We start from the raw sequence: 22,941 nt of genomic DNA, 5'->3' as shown, positions 1-22,941 counted from the left end.
AAGTCGAGGAATATTTTTTTAAATAGAATAACTAAGTGCTAATTCGAGTGCTTGGTGAAGAGGTAGGTCTTCAGTCTTTGTTTGAAGACATTGGGTCAGCTTTCAGACAGCCAGGGGAAGTTCATGCCACGAACTGGTGCCAGGACAGAGAAGAGTCTTTTTGTGATCAATATTTTTATTAATTTTTATCTTGTTACATAAGAAGAGTCAAAAGATAAACACAAGTTTATCACAAGTCAAAAGTTAAAAGAGTAACAGCAGTCACAAAAAGACATGACGCCAAATGGAAAAAAATAAAATACAGCATACAGGGTGGGTTACAAAGGGCGTACATTTCAGTCATGACTGGTTAGGTCCTTCAGAATCAATGCAATACTGTCCATGTCCTTACTGTAGATGGTTTGGCCTTATTAATCACAGCAGTGGTTTGTTCTAATGAAACTATGTCATAGTAAAATAAAAGCCATTGCCTAAGCATATTTATACTCAAATTATATCATTTGTGTAAAACAGTTTTTTTTGCAGTATGCTATTGAATACTATCTACGTCTGGGTCCGTGTAAAGGTAGACAAAGCAGAGTCTTGATACATGTTTCCCTTGTACCTTGAGGATAATGGGTCCAGTCGAGCTGTGCTTGTTTTCTGAAGGAAGCATGGTGCAGTGCTGGGTGTTATGAGTGCCTAAAGGTAGGTGGGCTTTGCTGGTAAGCATCAGTCTTTTAAATCTGATGTAGGCAGCTACAGGAAGCCAATGGAGGGAATGCAGCAGTGGGGAGATCTTGGTGGGATTGGAAAAAAATCTTGCAATTGCTTTCTTAATAAGTTGCAAGGATTGACTAATGTGCAAGGGCAGACTAGCCAGGAGGGTGTTGCAGTGGCCTGTCCTTATGATGACAAGGGACTGAACAAGCACCTAGGTGGCCTCCTTGGATAGAAATGGCCAGATCTTCCTGATGTTGTTGAGACACAACCTGCATGACCGAATCCGTTAGGAATGTGAGGAAAGAAGGATAATTGGTTGTCCAGAACTACCCCAAGGTTGTGTGCAGTATCGGATGGTGTGATCTGAGAGGTGTCCAGGTAGATCACAAGAGTTTTATACTTGAGGGTTTTTTTTCCACTCAAGGCTGTTTGCAGCGAGGGGCTTTTTAAGTATGAAAGCTTTTTCGAGCCCAGGTGTGATCCAGGGAACTCTTGTTCTCCTCAGAGTTGGGGTTCGCTTCAATTGAACTCTCAACATAAATGAAAGCTGTGCGTTGAATAACTGCTTAATAGATTATTGGGTTAACCTATGATGACGCCCTCCCCCAACAATCCCAGAATTGATCCTGGATGTGGACATGACTATTCAGGCCAAGTGTAATTATTGAAGTACACCATAATGGTGAAATCTCATTATAAAAATATTCCTAATTCTCTCTTTTGTTACGGTTGTTTCGGTTATTAAGTCTGTTTTTACGACTCTCTGGGCTTGCTCAGTCAACAGAGCCAAACGCTGACATCATGGTGACTTTCGCACTGTAATATGAGGCACAAATAACAGCTTAGCCCTTGAGGACCTATTTGGCTCCCCTTGCTGTTCGTTAGGGGCAATAAACACAAATTTAATGCTGCTGGCCCATATCCTCATTTTTGAATCAGAACTGGTAGCATCTGGAAAACTGTCTGGTGCTTGGCGCTTTTGCTTATGGGAAGCTGCACCTAGAGGCTACAGAACTGACTAAGCCTGCTGCATTTGAACCATGGACTATGCGATCTGAGAAACGCTCACAATGTGTTAGGAATTGCAGTGGGAATCACCAGTTCATTGATTCTCAAAGCCTTTAGGGAGCAAGGAATAAGCTTGGCTGAGTATTAAATGATTGCTGCGGGAGATGAGGGTTTACCCAAAAGAATTAGTGATATCCACCAGAATTGATTTCGTTACAATTAGACGTTAGGATGCACTTAGACTAAATATATTCTTTGTACCAAAGAGGTTATGATGATGATAATGATGATGATGACGAGGGTGAAGTGATCATCTTTCCCAGTCTTGCCCTTGGTACAATTAGTTTTTTCACCACCTTCAGAGTGGAACAGTTCTTCAGCCATGATGAGTTCCCCCTCTCTCAAAGCTCCATGGGAGTCTGTATTCAAAGGCGGGGGAATGGGGGTAAGCGGGAAGCCACTGCCACCCCTTAGGCAAGTCCCATTATGTCTATTCATTTGCAATAACCAGATGGTATTTCAGATTGTATCTCCAATAGGCTGCTGCATTAACACAGCGCTTTAGGTGGGGAGAGAGCAAAAGCACCTCGAACTGAGGGAGAAAAAAAATCATTTTTGTGATGACATCCTGCGTGTATCGCTTCTTTTTTTTTTCTTTTTACAGTGTTGTCAAAGTTATTGCAGACTTTTGCCAGCACCAAAGCCAGGCCTCTTTTCATTTATATGTACAGTATGTGATTCGTTTTTAGATTAGGTGATCATCAATCATAGCACTGACAGGCCCAGATGGCACATTGTTGAGCTTCCAAATGGGTTTTCTCATAATGCCAGTCACCTGCAAACTGCTTTTGCTTTCTCCGTACTATTATGACAAATGAAACTCTAAGACTTACTAAAGAATTAACATTGTAAAAGCCTCCAAATATTATGCAATATTCAAGATTAGAATAAATATCTAATTTGCTTTATTGGAATACTGTTTTATACTTTCCCTCTGTAAATCTGTCTCGCTTTGCCCTAACTTACCAAAAATGAAAAAATATAAATTTGACCAAGTTATTCTGAATACATGGCATTTGGTTATAAAACCAAAATGCCTGCTTTCAGGTACTCTGCCACTTTAGACACTATTACAATGAATTGTTCACCATCACCAAGTTCTTGCAGGAGAAGATCTCCCTAAAGTAAAAGAAAAAAAAAGTCCAGCTCCATGTAGGTCAGAGTGATTGAAATGATTAAGATTTGAGCAGGCAGTGTGTTCCCTGGACACCATTTAAAATGCAGAGTAAATACACAGAGATGCAGGTCTGCACAGATGCTTGGCATGTTAGTGTGGTAAAAAATAGCCTCTTAAAGTCCTGCAGAACACACATGGCTAGCTAGCTGATATCATGGTGTGTGTGTGGGTTGATGGAGATCTCCAGATACTCCTTCCTCCAGGCAAGAGCTATAAAAAGGCCTAATTGAAAGATTTTCACTGCCAAAATTCAGACAGGGAAAAAACACAAAGGACATGATACGTTGAGTTTCAGTGCTGCTGGCTGTATCAGAGGTGTGTGTGTGTGTTCTTGTTCCTGACTGGGGGATGTCATCATTCGAGTAGATGCTGCTGCTGCTGCTGCCTGTGAAAGAACAAAGTGCTCATCAGATTCCCTTTCTATAGATGTCTTTTTGAACAAGTGTGAGTGGTTCAGGATGGTATGTCTAATATCATAGAATGGACTAAAGATAGATGGATGGATGAAATTGAATGAAAGGACGAATTTTGAAGAGATGCCACTGATGTACCTACATTTACTGCTAAGTTAGGTTTCATTCATTCATTCATCATTAAAATTCCACTGTACAATCATTTTAAACCATTAAAATAGTATATCCACAAAATTGTAATAAATAATTGAATACATTTTTAAGATAAAAGACCTGGGGACATTTTCACACTTTACCCTGAAAAGGATGTATGGATATTAATGAATAGTTAACCACTAGCTAATTAACTGCTAGTAAACTAGCTCACATTTGTCACATGAATTTATCCTGACTTTCTAGCTTTCAGAAGCAGTTGAGACAGAATAATTAGAAAATTGTTCTGTGTGATTTCACTGCTTTTAGTGTATGGCATATATTACGATTCAGCCTAAGGATCAAACCAAGGACCCTGGAGCTGTGAGATGGCAGCACTTGCAAATTTTTAGCATGGGAAATAAATGTATGTGTCCTTGTATTTGACTTCTATTTGATGTGTTAGTTGTCAGATGAGCCGTTACGGTGCTTTCATTTATGTTGGCCAACCAGGAAGTGTCTTTCTATTTATGCTTGTGCAAATATGGGTCTATTTATATGAGTAAAAATAATAATCCTGTGTTATTTTGATGGGAAAACCATCTGAAAACTCCAAGAACAATATTGAGGAGTTTATTTCTGAACTACTAAACATGCATCTAGTAGACTGCAACTCTGCTAAAAATGGTATACTCTCCATGTTAAGTTATGAATAATAGAGCATCACTTCTGCATAATAAATTTGATTTAGTTTTTGCCACATTTCGATATGACAGTATGTGGTTTGGGATGAAACAGAAGCATCAGCAAACTGTTATGGATCATGACCCATGCTCTTGGTTTGTGTGTGAGCGTCCTCCCAGCAGGCCAGAGCTCAGGAGTCTGGGCCTTGTACAGGCATGTAGTATATTATCACATCTGAACAACTGTCAGGTAAACTGGCTTGTAAGGTCTGAGAAGTACATTTTCTCCTGATGGCATAACAGTGTTGGAACTCGCTCACCCTAAACGGAAGCCGTTTTTTATAAATCCAAACTCCAGTCTGTACAATCCGAATCAATCTTCCAACAGATGGTTACTTCAGTAATCTGAATATTGTTAGATCATTCATAGGGAACTAAGTAGAAGCCTAAACATTTATACAGAATAATGCTTTCTAGATATCAGGACATATCACAGGATGCACATATGGTGTTGCAAAGTTGTGAAATACAGATTTTCGATGAAAAAAAAAAAGCTGTCAGTAAAACATAACAAAGAGAAAATCACACATGGATCACAATGCATTATACATGCAACCTGTAAGTAAAATTGTTTTCACACGTTTCATTTGGACTTGACCAGGCTGCATTCGCTTCAGTTTAATTATAAAGCTTTCATCCTGACACTGAGTGCATTAATCAAATATAGATCAGCGTGGGACCGCAGATCCTTGGCACAGCTACAGTGTGACTACTATTGTCTGCAAAAGCTCTTCTGCAGAAGCTGAGAGATTCCACATCGGCAGATGGAAATAGGAGACAATTAAGAAACTCAGTAGAGATACTCAGTGGTGACATTCTGTGAGACTAAAAGAGGTGATATTAGAATGTGTGTGAGAGAGACAGAAGGAGGGGGAATGTGATGATATGTCAGTAGAGGAGGTTGATGGGGGAATCCCTGGCCATTACTGATGCACTGATGGTTTGTCTAAAGGTCACAGGCAGTAACTATGTATAACCCATGAACTCTTATATATTGATTAATTAAAGGCTGTCAGTGCCATTCCCGAGGGAGTTCCATGTGATACCCCTGTTGGGATTTATCTTTCTTTCTTTCTTTCTTTCTTTCTTTCTTTCTTGTCCGTCTCTCTGTCTGTGAGAAATCACATACTCCTTTTCCACCAGGGATCCTGGTTATGAATCAGATTTGAGAGCTTTCTAATTAACAGCTTAACAAAAATAATAACCGTGGAGGACTTTACAAGTTGCACTTCATGTTCCGAGAATATGTTCCACCTGCCAAAGTCAAATGCAAAGTCTTCAGCATCTATAGCGCCTTGCTGTTTGTTTAATAGTCACACTTGCATGACGTTTGGCTGAGATGGATTAAAAAGCGGACTCACATGCTTCTTGTTGTTATGGTAACATTGGCACCAAACCTTGCTCCATGCTCCAACTTCGGATTGGATTAACTTTATTATGTAACATGCATATAAATGAGGTTTGGCTACAGTATGCCCAGTTTAGGATACATATAAACAGTTCATCAGGAATCTGCAATTTGAATGAATATAACTGGAAGAGCATTTAGCAATTTGTTTCAAAAATAATTTTCTAATCATGTTAATCTTTTATCGTAATGACTGTTTTTTTTGTCATAGCAATGTAATGATGCTACCTCAAACCAGAAAAGCATTTTGGTTCAAGAACGGAACAGAATTTGCTGACCAAGAACTTTTGTAATGGAAACCCAGGCCTTGTTCGTGGGTAGACACCAGCTGGAGAAAAAGCACCAGCACCTTGTCAGTGTAAATGGGATAAAACTCAATGTTGTTTTTATTCTCAATGCTTTACCTAATTCTCCACTTTGTGTCTCATTTCTTGATTTTTCCTCTCAGTCAAACTGCCCAATTTTTTCCCTGCATTCTCGGTTTTGCGCTGAGATTTGACAGCTCTGTTCACACATGCCTCCGCCATGAGATTTCAGCTCTTGGAGTTATCGGCAAAGTGTTAGCGGACAAATCTCTCATGGAAGAGTGTTGTTTCTCTCTGTAAAAATGACAAGAACGCTGCATGTTGACCTGCTGGGAGAAATGTTTGACTCAGTGATGTTGATCTGTTTATCTGTGCAACACAGTGACTGAAGAAGGTCAAAGCATACAGATTCTCTCATTATCTCTAGCAGAATCTCAAACATGAGATTCCATGAACTTCTCTTTAGATAATAAAGACTTGCTCCATGTAGTTAGTGTAACAAACTTAGTAGGAAATTCATATGCATTTGTGTAGTAGCCTGGAGATCTTCACATGTACACAATTGTAATCGCAAACATCTGGATTTAATATAAAAAATGATCATAGACAAAAGGAAAAAAGTAATACTACATATCGGTGGTTCAAAGGTGAATCCCTGATTTCCAGAACTGAATACTATAAATCGGCATTTCTCAAACTTTCTATTCTAACACCCTACAGCTATAGGTAGTGTGCATGTGTAAGTGATGTGCCACTGTTATGGCTAACTGGTTAATGGTGCTTTTGGATGGACAGCTGGCACACAACCCCTAAATATTTGAGTTCTTTTGCTCCCCCATTCACCATGGAGGGTGAGGGCTGACACGTGCTTCCTACTATACACATGAAGCCAGCCAAACGCATCTTTTCAAACTGCTGCTCATGCTGCTTCACAGGATGGCGTAACACACTTGGAGGAAAGCGCTGTCCATCCCGTTCCGCATCCAGGAGCTCATAGACGGCCATGATTGGCTAGTGATGCTGTGATTGACGGGGAGAGAGAGTTATCATCCCTCCCACCCAAAAAGCACAGCCAATTTTGTTCTCTTGGACTCCTGGCCAAGGATGGCTAAATGTTTGGAGCTCTAATGATGAAATGAGCTGTAAAAAGTAACTTGAGAAAATAGTATTTTCATGCCGGCTGATAAATTTACCACATAAAAGGAATATAATATTCATATTATATGAGACATACCAAAATTAAAGGACAACCTGAGATAAAGGATGAAGGAGGTGTTGGACTACCATGAGCTACCAGAACAGCTTCAGTACATCTTGGCATAGATTCTACATTTCTCTGGAACTGTACTGGAAGGATGTACAATGTTGTTCCAATGGAAAATAACCTCAATTGGTGTTTTGATGATGGTGATATGGAGGGCTGTCTAACAAATCAGTCCAAAATCTGCCATAGGTGCTCTTCATCGTGGAAGAGACCACTCCCATCAAGATAGAAATGCTTCATCATAGGATAAAGTTGATCAGTCAGAATAACTCTGTTTATTTTTTAGTGACCGTCCCTATAAGGAGACAAGTGGCCCCAAACCATGCCAGCAATATAAATTCAACCATATGCTAGTCATATGCAGCAATAGTGTATGTGTGTGTGTGTGTGTTTTATATGCTTGAGTGATATGCTGTAATTTGGCATGCATATGCTAACATATGTGGATATGTTTCTCAGTTCTTAGACTGTGTGGAGGCTTTGCCTGCTCTTTGTGTGGATGCCCTTGCACTCCCACTCTCTCTGACTAACATGTGTTGAGCCATTAATTTGCCTGTTACGTATGCATTTATTCATATTGAAATGTTTGACTGAAATCCAGATTAGCATCCAAAAAGAGGTTGTGTGTTTTCTGCACAGCCTTCAGTGTGTTTCATTATTGTGCCAGAATGGACACTTCATGTTCATGAATACTTGTACATGCCTACTGTTTGAATAATGAATTCTTGGAGGCTTTCAGTGCATCGCTGCAGAAGTGAAGTACATGGCTTCTTAGAGCCATTTTCATTTTCTTCATCCTCCTTTTTCCTCCAACTGGCTGTAAGAGTTCATACAGATGATGTTTGTTCTCATGCATACACTTTTAAGCATTCACTTTCTCCTAGACAATATAATTAAAAAATCTTTAAAAATAAAAAAGAAAGACTAATATGATGATAAATGAATGAGAAGGTGGAAATAATCAAATAAACATCTAATAAGAGTCTAGTATACTGCTAATTTATGTTGTGTGAATAGTCCTAGTCGTAATTATCACGTTAGTAACGGTGAATTTGGTTTAATTTAACAATATGGCTTCCATCCTTATTATTCAGCAGCTTATAAAATAGACCTTGATCCAACAAAACTTACTTTTTGCACAATGGACTTGAAGTACAACAACTGAAAACATGAACCTTAGGCAGGGGTGGAAAAAAAAGCCATATCTACTGCTGAGAATTGTAGCAAGTGACTGAATAAGCTATGGAATATATTTATTAAATATGTATGACTGTGTGCTGACAGTTAGCATAGCTGTGCACACAAACTAATGAGGACATGAGAGACTAAATCCAGGTCAAGAAATCATCATTTGTGTGTGCAGTGTAAGCTGTTTTATCATGCTTTTAATTCACTGATTTGTCAAGTTGTTTTGGTGAATTTTGGTTAATGTGCTTTCCCGTTAAAAAGTTATAGTTTAAAAGATAAACTGACACAGCTCACTTTAAGTAAGTGTTGTTCATGATTTAATTTGTATAAAAATAGTTCCTGGAGATCCTCAAGTATTCAGTCCCCAGGCAAAGTGTTAAGCACAAGGTGTGTTTTTTGGCCTGTGCGTGAAAATCTTCACAACTGTTTGAGTAGCATGTAAGTCCGTGGTTACATCTGAGGTCTGAATAACGATGTGTGCAACTTTGAATACGGCTCTTAATGATTAATACCTGATTTTGACATCAGCCTGTGTGGTATGTATGGCTGTATCTCAAATTGCATTCTATTGTACTATTCTAGACTGCTTATGAGTATACATAACTGTCTACTGTGTTCAGACAGAGTAATGCAAACAAAAATACTATAGCAAATATACTGTATCAATTGAGGGGCTATATTAGATGAGAAGACTTTTCGCACTAATCTGCATCAGTAAACAGAAGGGAGAGGAGCTTGTAGCAGACACAGGACAAAATCAACAAGGCTATCACTGACAATAAAGTACCAAATAATCTCAAGGCTTTGGCAACATGTAACATGACACCAAAGTTTAGGATATAAATTTCCATTGTATGAAATTCTAAAAAAAAAAAAATCTGAATTATATTTTTGATTTTTATACAGTCACCTGACACATTATTCTATCTGTGCTGAAATAAAATACCACATATCAGTTTGAAATTAGGCCATTTTATTGACTTAGATATGAAAAAGCAGGCAAATATAGGCACAGCACAGCATTACTGGGTAAACTAGCTAGCTAAAGTAAACCGTTGTTTATAGGACTTGCATTTTAATGCATTTTAATCACCTAAAATAAAGTTTGGTGTTGACAGATTAATGAAGATTGATTTAATCTTGTATTGTGTAATCCAGAACCACTGAATTACTCTATATGCCACTCTTTATAGTGCACCATTACACCCTACTATATTACTCCATGTGTATCTTTCTGCCTTGAGACTTGTGAAGGCAATTACACAGAGATGGAATATTCATTCGGTCCCTGGATGCAGGATTCTACATCACCTCACACCTTCAACAGGGAATGAAGGAGACATTGGCTTTACACTGGCCTTCAGGCTCTAATGACACATGGACATAAAAGAGAGGCAGGGACACGTCAGGTGCATACAGCCCCTCAGCCCTCTGGGTAACTCTGCAGGGAAATCAACAGTTTGATATGCAGGGGCTGGCTAAAAAAAAAAAAAACGCATGGTGGTAATGAAAAAATGCAAAGCCGTGGCATTTCGAGACGGCGTGTGATATATGGCTGCTGCACTGTCGGGCTTTGAGTGAGGAAGCAGCTTCCTTTTATGGTTGCTTTGACAGAAAGCTGTTCAGGGATTTCCTTCATTGATCTGGCCTTGTTTGTGTTTATGTATGTTCTCTGACATTTACCATGCTTTTTTGAAAAGTGCGCCGGCGTATTCATTTTACGCATGATGGAGACAATTTTCATTTCAGATGAAAGTGCTGAGAGAGGCTCTTTATTGCCACTGAGCATTCTTTTGATGAAACTCTTTTATAATTTTTTTTCCCTTTCATCTCCTGTCTTTTGTCTTAGGCTTGGTGAAGTTGGGGGTTCACTGTGTCACATGTCAGAAAGTCGCCATAAAGATCGTGAACCGGGAAAAACTTAGCGAATCAGTATTGATGAAGGTAAGGTCATTTTATGTGTTTGGTTGATGTACATGCCTCTGCTTTTTTAAATGCCTTTTCTGAATAGATTTACTTGATAGTAATTCAGTAACCCTTCAAACAAGCACAAACAATAAGGAACCAAAGGTCTGTTTTCTTTTGTGTATTCATGAATCATAATTCTTACAACTTTTCAGAGTGACATTGTGGCATAATCAGTCATAATCATAATCGGGTAGTAGTTTGAAAACATAGTCTGAATTTGAAGTCATAGCATATTTGACTTCAAATTCAAATTCAGGTTCATATTTGTTATCCACTGTACATTCATATTTGACCCATCCAGTAGGCATTCTCACGCATTCACTCACGGAGCCTGTATTTCTAAAGTATTTTGTGAGTAAAAGCACATGCAAACTTGATACCACTCACAAAAACACCCCAAAAACATCCAAGATGATTTACTAATAGGTTTCATGGAGGATTGCACTGAATTTGCCATGGCTATCAAGAACATTTCCTCCCTCTGCTTTGTTAGAAAAGTCATTTATGCAATTATTCTTTCTAAATCATCTGTAACACACCCATTAACTGCACAAGCAATTTATCAGATTACACCCGCAAATTAGTACTCGTTATCTGGGATCTTAATAAATCAGGGCCTTAGGATGCTTTCACACGTATTAGACTCATTTATGCCCATTTACTGAGTATTTGGTTTGGTATGGTTTCACAGTGTATATAACTAAAAGAACCAAAATTTAAAGAAAAAAAGTTGGTTGCGACGCATGTAGGGCTAAATATGTACTCGTAAGAACTCTGTCAGTGATTGGTCAGAAGTACGAGGACGAAATAAGGTAAGCAAAGCTTTGCCAAGTGTGTGTAGACATAACAAAAATGACTTAACGAAGGATTTCATGTATCTTATCCAATACTTATTATCTCTTATTTTTTGTTGGTGCAAACATCTGGAGCACATCGTATTCCAGCAGTGCTACAGCTTTGTCCTTTTTTTGGACTTTTTGTTTTGGTTTGCGCCCGAATGCGATGTCTGTGTTCTCACTTGGGGGACAACGCAGCAGGGTTTAATTTTAATAGACTAAACACTGCATATGTGAAACACTGCATATGTGAAAGCAACCACAGAGGTTGTTACATATCCAGTAAATTACACTGACAGGGTCTTTCCCCTCAGTTTCATAGCATAACCTCTTATTAATGATGATGATGATGATTATTTTTATTATTATTATTATTATTAGTAGTAGTAGTAGTAGTATTGTTATTGATATTGTCGTTAGTGGTTTGCCTGCAGCCTCCTGAGTTGTTTGGGCTGCACTGAGGCCAAATGTAATCTTTGTGGTGCTAGACAGCTGTCTGGTGTTTCTTTGGTCCACATAAAGTGATTAGCATGGATGCTCTAACCCCAAAATATAATTTTTTTCATACTGAGGCGCCATCTTCCACAACAGCTTGTGGTCAGACAGCCAACATAAAATCCCACAGGCCTGAGGATTTGACGTTGATTGTTCAAAGTTCAGCCGAGGTTAGCCGCAAACTTGTGTTGTCATCCTCAGTTTAGAATGAGGCATTCCAGTGCTGTATGAATGGAACGTGACAGCTTTCACTCTGACTAGCGATGTGAACAGTGACTGCTGATAAGCGTCGCACCATGCTGCATCACTCTGTGCCTCTTGTCCTTTTGATGAAAGTCAGTGCCTATAAAAAGAACCTTTCTTACTTCTGCAAACACACTCGCTGCACCGTGCAGGCCCATAAACACATGCGCCATTCATATCCACATCCATGTGTTTGAACTAATTGATCATTTTTAGAAAACCATGCCTGGGGTCTGATGGGAAATGAACGGTCCATAATCTGATTAAGGGTAATTGCCTTTGATAGGGTGCAGTCGCCATACCTAGGAACAACCAGATGTGACTGATTTGAATTTAATTGATGTAAAAGTGGATGCAATTTCATGCAGCCCCCGAGCCTTGCTCTGTTACACGCTTTGTTCCAAGTGACACGCTCATGCACGTGTTGTATGAGCAATAACAGTTTCTCCTCGTATGAGTGGCTGTCTCATCGAGTGAACATCTATTACCCCTGAAAGCCCAAGACAGTGCACTGCTGTTTGTGAGCTACTGTCAGAAAACAAGCACATCATTATAGACCATCTTATTAGACTGGAAAAATCAACAAGACAAAACCTCAGATCAACAGAAACAGAGATTTGATACCATCTTTATCTTTGCTGTGTAATCATCTCTGTTGATAAAATTGCAGATCTTTAGATTTCTTCCCTGTGACAACTTCACACAGCCTACTGTCTACTACAAGGTCCTTGTGCATGCAGCACTGTGATTTCTCCCCCTCACTGCCTCTCTGATATAGACGACCAGCGATGCTCTTCTGAAAAGGTCTGCTGAATCAGCGAAACCAGCGATTTGCTCCCAATTACTGGCTTTCGCCGTTTCTGCTGATGCCCTTTTTTATGCTAACAAAAGGTGAAGTTTCAAATGGAAAGAACACCTCAAAGTTTTGACCCACTTATTATTATGTGCCATCTCTAACCCTCCTCCTATTGGCTTCATTATATGGTTAATGGCTCATTAACTCCTGGAAGACCGTAGGCCGATCGGGATGTAGATGGAGTTGATTGGCTGAAGGCTGTAATTGTATGACTGGAGTCCCTGGGCTCTCTTCCCCAGCTGCTTTCACTATTCTTGGTAGGAGGTAAAGCTACACCTGCCATCTTAGGAGATGTTGCTTATTTAATTCATTACTGTAAGGTATTGTATGATTACACAAGGGAGCTCTAATCTGCAGCACTGGGATTTTAGTGGAGACCATGTTTTCTTAGAGGTACCCAGTGGTGAGCCCTGCATTTCAGGTCATACTCTTGAGAAATAAGGGTTCCTAATAAGGATTCTTTGGATAGTTAAGGGTTGGGGCTTGTAGTTATAACCTTCTGATAGGCAAATATTCTGTTGTAGGGTTCTACATTATATTGTTAATGGTTTTCATCAGCGTGACAAACCAAAGAACCCTTTAGAGTACTAGATTTAACCTTTTTTTTTTAGAGTGTTGGCTTGTCGTATATTCTTTGCTGCTAGGAAAATATTTTAAATTGAATAGATCACGGTGTGGACAATATTTGTATATTAGGAAATCACTGTGAATCAGTAGACCACAGCCTATCAGCACCACAATCAGGATAGTTAACACCTGTAATAAGTGCCCAACTACAAAGAAAATGTGCAACACCAAGTAAAAAAGTAAAAAAAAAAAGCAATATAACTTACCAGTGGCTCTATGCTGAACAGTGATGTTCCCAATTATCTTCATTTATCCTCTATAAACAGCACATCCACAGGGAAATCTGTCCCTCTACCACAGCAATATTTTGAAAGATTTCATTTTTGTTTTATAGGACACATACTAACAGGGCTGAATTTGTTGACTTGAATTCAGAAGCTCATGGATGACACAGAAGTGGCATTGGCTGGACGTAAAATGTATAATTACATAAATCAAGGGAGGTAATGTTTAGGCCACAGATGGCATTGGCAGTCAGTGCTGTATCTTGGCCTGGAGTGACTTTTTCCAAAAAATGGTTCCACCTTATTGGAAATGAAAGCATGTTTGGTTGATTCCACTGTCATACAATAATTATGCTGGTGGTTAGTTGGCCACATGTGACCTGTTTAGCTTCTAACCAGTGGCTGAACCTGCAAGACTGTACCCACCTAGACATTAAAGGAAATCCTGATAATCTACTAAATGTTTCAAGATTTTAACAGTGAAATGAAAAGGTTATGGTACTTGTAGAGATTACCTACAAGTGTGATAATTCTGTGAAATAAGAATGAACAAATTACAGACATTGCAGTAAGAAAAAATGTTGTTCCCAGAAATACCTACTTGTGAATTTTGCCACCATACCACTTCTTGCTTGTAGCTAGTAGGTATTTTTATGATGTTTCTTTGAATTTGTCGGTGCTGAAATTGAACCATGGCATGACACACTTATTTAAATTTGCTGCTGCATGGCAAGGCAACTGTAAATACTGGCAAACATTCAAGGACACAGGAACAATTAAGCTTTCAGTATTCTCCTGTAATAATACTGTTCATTTGATTTTTTTTTAACTTATGTAGGTCTTCATTTGTTCCGAAAGTCACCAGGGAACTCTGTATTTTTCTTGTTCTTTTTTATTTATATTATTTTTAGCTCTTGTCAAGGTACTGTTGTCATGGGACCGTGACATGATTGGCTTGATTAGGTGAAGATTTTGCTATTTGCCTTTAGGAGGAGTGATCTCAGACTTTAAGGTGTATATGAGAGGTGTTCTACAATGATGAGAGAACCTGCTACGTGAAGAGAGCGAGCTCTTAGAAAGTACCAAGTAGCTCTGCATGTACAGTAAAACACTGATTTCTGTATACATGCAGAGTTTTGCATGAATATGAGAGTCCTAAGTCTTCTGGCACATTTTTTTTCCCTGGCTGATCAAACTTTGCCACAGCTTTCTATTGGATTTCTGTTCTATGTAACCTCTTATCAGCTCTATTGTGTGTGAAGTGGGAAGCAGATGCTGGAATACCCCACCTTTCTCTCCCTTGCAGGGATAAATGAATAAATAACCAGCAATGACTGTATTAGCATAGTTGCAGACATTCAGCAGGAGGTCACCTGTCTTTGTTTTTCGCTTATCCTTTTATTTCGCTTTGCCTCAAGCAGAACCCCCCATTGGCTGCAATTTGCATAGTATGGAATTTTTGTGCTACAATGTGTGTGTGTGTGTGATTATGTGGGGGTTGGGAACTGAAAATTGCAACTGCCTATGCTTTTGTCTGCGTTTCAAGATTCTCTGTGTAGTTGTGTGTGTGTGTGTGTGTGTGTATGTGGGTGTGTAGATGTGTGTTCGCAGATGCATGTCTACATCAAGGCGGGGGTGATGTTGAGTGTCAGGTAGTCACGTACGCAGATCAGTAGTTTGGCATTTGGGAACAGGGCCCTCCCAGCGAGCAGCATTGCCCTGCCTGGCCCCTCCTGAGCTAATGAAGTCATCTCTGGCATTTTCATGCACGCAGGGAAAAAAAACCCACGCTGACTCGCTGTGAAGTTGCACTAATGAGAGTTATGTCAGAATTCAACCTGAACTCATTTTCCCTCGCAGTGGAGAGTTGATTTAAAAGGGGAAGCACAAAACGCATATTGAATAGTTATTGATTACAGCCAACATTGTGTCTTTAAACTAGACAAAATGATATCTCAAAATAAATTCAAAATTCTAGATTCATTTTTTTTTTTTTGCTTATGACGTTGAGGCAGATCTGTGATCAGATGCTAACTCATGTGCTTGCATGTCGTTTTCCCTTGTGTATGTGGGGCAGCTTTGAAATCTCTCAGTTTATCTGAAATCACGGGTGATGCTGGTTATTCAGGCGATAATGAATCAGCCTCATTTGCCTCTTGAGCTTGGAGGCGGAGCGCAGCAGATACGCTAGTAGTGTTTGGCGCAGGTCATGTGCTAGGGGTGATAAAGGAAGATGATGGAGAGAAAGCATCTAAGGGAGAGGAGTCCATGGAGTAGTCAGCAGGTGGTGCAAGATGCAACTGGGTCCTCAGGGAATTTGGTAACATTTCTGAAAGTGAGCTGTGCGTCTCCTGGGAGATGCGCAAGGAGAAGTGAGGAGGGAGGAAGAGCAGAATCGTACATGCTGGACCCCTGCAGTGTGCAGATAACTAAAGCTTTGAACGGGTGCCATGCATAGCACTTTGGAGAGAGAGAGAGAGAGAGAGAGAGAGAGAGAGAGGGGTCGCACATGTGTGAAAGCTTGTGCTCTGCACTTTATGGTGGATGGATGATGGATGGTGCCACCCGGTGTGAGTGCACTCGCAAGATAACCCACTAGCACTGAATTAACATTAAGAGGAAAAGTCAGGGAAGCTTAACCACCTACAGTGTAACACGACATGTCTACTTCTAACTCACTGCACTGCATTCAGTTGACTGCTCTGGATACCTGGTTATATGGAGTGGGGACATCTGATTTGGAAAAAATATATATATTTAGCTAAATTCAGGAGGACTATATGCAAATGCAATGCATGGATTAGCAAAGGGTAAGGGTAGATTAGGGTCGTGACTAATGACTGTCAGAGCACTTTAAAACATGGACAAAAAAGCTCACAATACCAGTCTCTGGTATGCCACTGTCATTTTATTCACCAATAAATGTAACTTTGCATGGCAAAAACATGGCAAATGTGGCTATATTTTCCTTTCTCTGAGTTCATTACACATATGGGTAATGAATTGTTGACTGGAGGGATGATGTTTACCTGATCTGAGTGGGGAACATTTTTATTAGCTCCTAAACATCATCTATAAGAGCTACTTATTTGAAATAATAAGTAAATATTAAAACATAATGTAAATCATATAATACTAGGTGGGTACTAGGTTATTTATCTTGCTAGAGAGACTTATCAAGCTAGCTAATCTGCAAACATTAGACAGCATTGGACAGCAAACAAGTTCACCCACATCTAGCATTCATTCTTTGATTATTGTACCAAAATAGCAAACAGTGTATAAGATTATTTACTTCCTCAAAGACAGATTCAGTGTGGTTCAGTATTGTTTAGTTGATTTCCAGAACCACACCCATAAAAAGTAGATAAATAGAAATGGCCAACAGTGTTGAGAAGAGAGAGAAGCCATGTGTGGGTGGTGACTGTTAAGGTCAACCCAGACTTCTCTATCTCCAGGCACAGAATTCACCTCCTCCTAGGGGATCCCCAGACATTCCCAAGGCAGCTATATGTGAAATATAATCTCTCCAGCATGTCCTGGGTCTGCCCCGGGGTCTCTGTCCTGTAGGATGTGGCCTGATACAGCTCCAGCGGGAGCAGACCAAGGGGCATCCATGTAAGATGCCCAAACCCCACAATCGGTTCCTATCAATTTGGTGAAGCAGTGGCTCTATTTCAAAGCTTTCCCAGATTGTCACCCTATCATGGAGTGTAAGCCCAGCAATCCTGTGGAGGAACCTCATTTCCACCGCCTGTATTCGCAACCTTATACTTTGGGTCACTACCCACAACTTGAAACTCCATGTGAGGATAGATTGACCAGTAAACAGAGAGCTTTGTCTGAAAACTGATCTCCTGCTTCACTGCCTCAGACAAATACTGCGCATCCCATTGCTTTCTGGGAGAGAGCCTCAGACTTGGAGGTGCTGATTTAGTCTCCTTCTGTATTCCACAATATGAAGAATTGTGGTTTCAATGATATTTTTTATTTCACTTCAGCATTATTTCATTTAACTTGGAAAAAGAGGCAACATTAAGCATTTTGTTTACAAAAATGGATTTTAGTGTCCAGTCAGATTGTTACTCGAATAATAGAAAAAGTCAGTGTTATACTGTACTGACAGTACCTAATGATAAGGCACACTCACTCCTCTCCTCATCTCTTCACACTCCTATCCATAGGCATGCCGTAAATATAACATAATGAAGCCAGACATGGTGCAAAAATGAAAAGGAGGCAAATAAAAACACAAAGTGATTCCGAACTATATTCACTAGAAATACATTTATTCTAGACCTGCTGTGTGGCTGGTCTTTCCCTGACGGCGTCCTAGTTAACTAAAAGCTTTGCCGCTGAGCTGAGGTTGCCGTGCAGCTTGGGAAAACATGAAGAAAATTACAAAAGCGTCTTTTTCCCAAAGCCAATTTAAACGGCTGCTTGAAAATCCCAAACCTGTGCTTGCTCAGCAAATCATGTCATATAAATTGCCTGCGGTTTATCGCTAGTTTTCCTTCCGTCATACTGTCATGCATCTTCTCCATCAGGGTCAGAGACCTCATGCTCTCGGGCAACTCTCACACTCAGCATCCAAACAAACCTGCTAATCACTCAGCTTTAAACAGCGTCAGTGCTTTTTAGCGCATGCATTGCTGACGCTGTGCTGAGTGATGTGATCAGTCAGCTCCACGCTGCTTCTGGTCTTGCAGCCTCAGCCTGGCCTCGACAGCACGGCTCCAAGAGAGCTGATTACCCATCATGCTTTACTCAGAAATGGAGCACGGCGCCTCAGTATGACACTCCCTCCACCTCCTCCTGTGTACTTGCTGTGAAGCTTGTCTGCTTGGACGCTTCCGTCAGCCGTGCGGCGGCCTTTGCTAATGATGTCGACGTGCACGGGGCAGGCTAAGTGATTTGAGATGATGTTTGTTTATTCAGCGAGTGTTCTACCTAATGGGAGGACGAGGCAGAGGTTGATGAAGGAGCGGGATTGCTCAGGCAGTGGAGATGCAGAGAGAGCAAGGACATAAGCGAGATGCCTGTATGATTTAATGTACAATTTGTTTAGTGAAGTGTGTATTTGGGACTGAGGGTTGTATGTAGTACAAAATGAGACAAAGTCCTGTTTTATAAACAACTCAGATATGCTTTTGTTTACATGATTAAAGGTTTACATTATTTGTACTGTATATAATGAAATAGCATTGTTACAAGATATATAATTTATAGCTCTGGCATTCAACTAAAATTTGTAACAATCCAGTTATAAAATTACTCGCATGCAAAGGTTTGGATAAGCAACTGGCATGACTGAGTGGTGACAATGGTTAGCTTTTAATGCTAATAATTAATTTATGGCTACAAATAAGACTATAGTCCAGTGAGCTGCCTTCAGCTAAATAATTTACATAAATGCACGTGATTGGATAAAGCCAAACAGAGGATCGACTACAGAACCCGTGTTGGTACATGATTGCTTCTCCTACAGTGTTTTTTTTCACAAGTACTAGGTTAGATCCTATGAAATGCATTACTAGGTCAGCATCCAGACCACAGTCCACCAGATGACAACCCCTGGTTTATAGCACACTCTATGGCCAAAAGTTTGCAGGCCCCTGACCATCACACCCATACCTGAGCCTTCCCCAAGCAGGTGCCACAAGAGTTCTCTTTACTGGAGCTAAAGGGCCCCTAAGCTGTTCTAGCTGTGCACAAAGCGAGGTCCATGAAGACGTGGTCTGCCAGGGTGGAGTGGAAGAACTTGAGTTGCTTGCATGGATCCCTGACCTCAACCCCACTGAACACCTTTGGGATGAGCCGGAACATGGACTGTGCACCAGACATCAGTGCCTGATCTCACTAATGTTCTTGTGGCTGAATGAGCACAAATGTCCACAGCCAAGCTCCAAAATCTAGTGGAAAGCCTTCCTAGAAGAGTAGAGATTTTATAGTAGTAAAAGGAGGTCCAACTCTGGAATAGGATGTTCAACAAGCACATAAGGGTGTGATGGTGTGGTGTCCACATATTTTTGGCCATATAATGTATGTTGTTTAGTTTATAGTTTATGTATTTTGGTATCAGGATGTTTAATGGAACTCTAAAATAAAGCGTTTGTCTGTAACAAACTACCTACAGTAGGCTGACAGCCTCAGGGATACATCACTTGTACACTTTGTATGGGAAATAAATTTAGTTTACCTTCCAAACACGATGAAGGTATATAATTAGATTGTAAAAGATGCAGTCTGTAATTTTTAAAGTCTTTCTAAAACTACAGTCATAGCATTGCCTCAAAAACTGATTTGCAATGTTGCTGTGCATCTTAAATAATTATTCATTTAAATGTACAGTCAGTGATTTTGTCGGAAGATATTTAAAGCTAGCTGTCTTGAAACCACACCCCAAAACACATGCATGCTCACTTCTGGAATGGGACGCCATGTCATGATTCATAGGATACTGGTGGTCCAGCCTTTCAGTTTTTATTTACAGCTTGCAGCATCTCAGAGACCAGAATGTTTTTTTTTTTCAGAGCAGAAATTTAATTGTCAGCTGTTGAAATGCAAGGCTACATAAATTACTGCCCAAAGGCATTTGTTTACGTTTTCTGGCCCAGAAATTAGTCCAGTCTCCAGCTGGAACATTGGTGCTTCTTTATTTATTTAAAAGGTAACTTGGCTGTGAGGAAGGAGAAAGATTGTCAATGTTGTTAATGCGGTTTACCTCACAGGAAGCAGAGGGCTTATAAAAATTACAAAAGGACCACAGTGTACCTTCAAGAAAACGAAAATATACCTGTATAACATTCAGGATGTGTTATGTTTCATTGCTTTCAGATCTCATTTCTTGGAACTTTAACCAAAAAAAAAAAAAGTCTATGCAAAACGTGTGATTATGTGATTTTTCTGCTGTTTTTGAAGTGAGATTAGTTTTCCATCCCACACTCCTGGTTTGTGAGAGTGAAGCAAATAAAGATATTACAGAAAGAAGTGGAAGTGAACACAGCGTAAGAAGGTAATAAAAGAAGAAGAGGTTTGTGCTGCGCCACAGCGGGAAGAACAGTAACCGAGTGCCTGATGAATCACAGCCGAAGCTAATCGTGTTATCTCCACTCTGTGATGACACCACTATCATTCTCTCCTCTCCGTTTCTCTCCTCTCTGATAAATGATTACAGACCGTGCATCTCCTCCCCTGCTCAGTGGGCAGACTGTTGTCTCTCAGAGTAGAAAGCTCCTCCTCTCTCCACGATACTGAAGCAAAACAAAACAAAAGGAACGGCTGTGGGTTGCTCCCTGCAGCCTGGGGCTATTAGCATTGAGCTAAGTTTTTTCAACCTCCAGGCACAAAGCAATGCTTTGCTAGATCAGCTTTTATTAACCCTTGTGTTCTGCTGTGCCACTGACCCAGACCATCTCTTGTTGATTTTATATCAACGACTATTTTAAACTATCTTCATCTCAGTTTTTTCTGTATAAACAGTATTGATGGAAACAGACACACAAAAGCCCTGCTTGAGGATCTCCTGATGGCAGGTGTGTGTATGTGTGTGTGTGTGTGTGTGTGTGTGTGTGTAGGCAAGAGTGTAACAACAGAAAGAAAATTGGGCATCAGTGAAAATCCTCTTTGTGTTTCAAAAAAAAAAACAGGTTTAAAAAACAGACACTTTTATTTTACTGGGTTCTTCCTATCTCAATTGCTCAAAAATAATATATTGATAGATGTTTTAAGAATTTTTCATGTCACATTGTTTTTTTATTATGCTTTTAAAAACAAAACTCAACAGAACCTGCTAACTAGCTAGCTATAAATAAAAGATTTGTATAATAAAATAAAAGAAAATAAAAGAAAGGTAATCTTGCTTCCTGTATAGCTTCTAATATAGTTGAATATATTTTTAGGTTTATTGGTAATATACTGTTTATTATAACGTGAGCTAACTTCGAGGGTCAATCAAGCAAATTGTAAAATACCATGGACCCTCTCAGTACAGATTTATTTTTGAAAATAGTCTCAAATATAGGCTCATTATTTATATGTAGTACCATCTGGGAAAACTCCAGACGGTGAAATTTTGATGTTTTATATTATATAAATTTATATTATAAAAACTATAGTTGAACTATATTTCTGAACTGAAATATGTTTCTCTTTTGTACATATCTCAACCTGAGTGTTTTTTAAAAATTATTATTTTAAAAGAATTTTAAAATCTGGTTACCTCCCTAAGTGAAAAAGGGAAAAAATGGCATTTAAAGATTGCGCTCCATTTCCAGTGAAAGACATCAACATGAAAATCACTACTGAAATAGAACTGGCACAAAATATCAAATGGCAAATTCTGTGTAATACATTCAGTTTGTAAACTGTCTAAATATCAGCTATTAAATTACCCATAACATGCACACACACACACACACACACACACACACACACACACACATACACACACACTGACTCTGACAATAAAGTGATCAGCAGAGTGTGAAGGTTAATGAAATAAATGGGAAATGAACAAAAAAAAAACAGATGAGTGCTTTTGATGTCGTACTCTTTAGTCTAGTTGGTCTGGGTTTTGAATCTTACATTGGTCTTTTCTCTGAGACGTGTGATGCCATTGAAATGTCAAAGGGCAGCTGAATGCACTCAGAGGAGAGCACTAATTGCCATATATTGTATACATGAGCTAACAGATGCCCTCCACTGTCTAGTGTCCCTCTGATCAGCTGAAGGAGAAATGGTCCTAACATTGTTGGAGTTAGAACTCACAATTCCCTTACACTGTCACATTACTAGGAAGTCCAAAAATTGCCCATTTTGTCCTGAACAAAACATATTTGCTTGACTTTACTGTTGACATCAGCTGTTTGCGTTTTTGACTGTTTTGTGCTACCTCCCATGTGGTCTTTTTTGGGCTTGTACTTTTTAAACCTTTTAACATGTGACATCTGACAAATCAGTAGCCTTTATGCAGACTTTGTGCCTGGGTTTGTGTTCGTAGTTGGCCAGTGGATAACCAAAAACTGTTTCTTCTTGAGTTTCATAAAATAAAAGTTTTCATTTGGTGTGTAGTTATGTTTAAACTTAACGTACATCACAGTGAGATGAACCTCAGTGCAGTGACTTTACCACCTGGTCCTCATTCCGATTCCCACAACCTGCTGCAATACACACATCGCCCAAGGCAGGATGTGTTTTACCTTATGGCGGGTTATGCTAGGTGAGTTATTCAGCATGCAGATTAGAGATTAAAGACAGCCTTTTCAGATTAAAGACAGTCTTTTCAGGATCA

At 39.6% G+C, this 22,941-nt stretch overlaps 1 protein-coding gene across 9 annotated transcripts in view; it reads left to right on the top strand.

Moving 5' to 3' along the window:
- The window catches only part of brsk2b (BR serine/threonine kinase 2b), a 153,746-nt gene that overhangs the window by 66,621 nt on the left and 64,184 nt on the right, over window positions 1-22,941 (top strand). For all 9 annotated transcript variants that reach the window (XM_053229330.1, XM_026937608.3, XM_026937610.3 and 6 more), the window contains exon 2: window positions 10,250-10,344. In XM_053229330.1, coding sequence (XP_053085305.1) covers window positions 10,250-10,344 — 95 coding nt within the window. The remainder of the gene's footprint in view (window positions 1-10,249; window positions 10,345-22,941) is intronic.

This window comes from Pangasianodon hypophthalmus, chromosome 25, assembly GCF_027358585.1.
Source record: "Pangasianodon hypophthalmus isolate fPanHyp1 chromosome 25, fPanHyp1.pri, whole genome shotgun sequence".
NCBI lineage: Eukaryota > Metazoa > Chordata > Actinopteri > Siluriformes > Pangasiidae > Pangasianodon > Pangasianodon hypophthalmus.
Note: the sequence above shows the minus strand (reverse complement) of the source record. Positions and strands in the feature narration are given on the sequence as shown.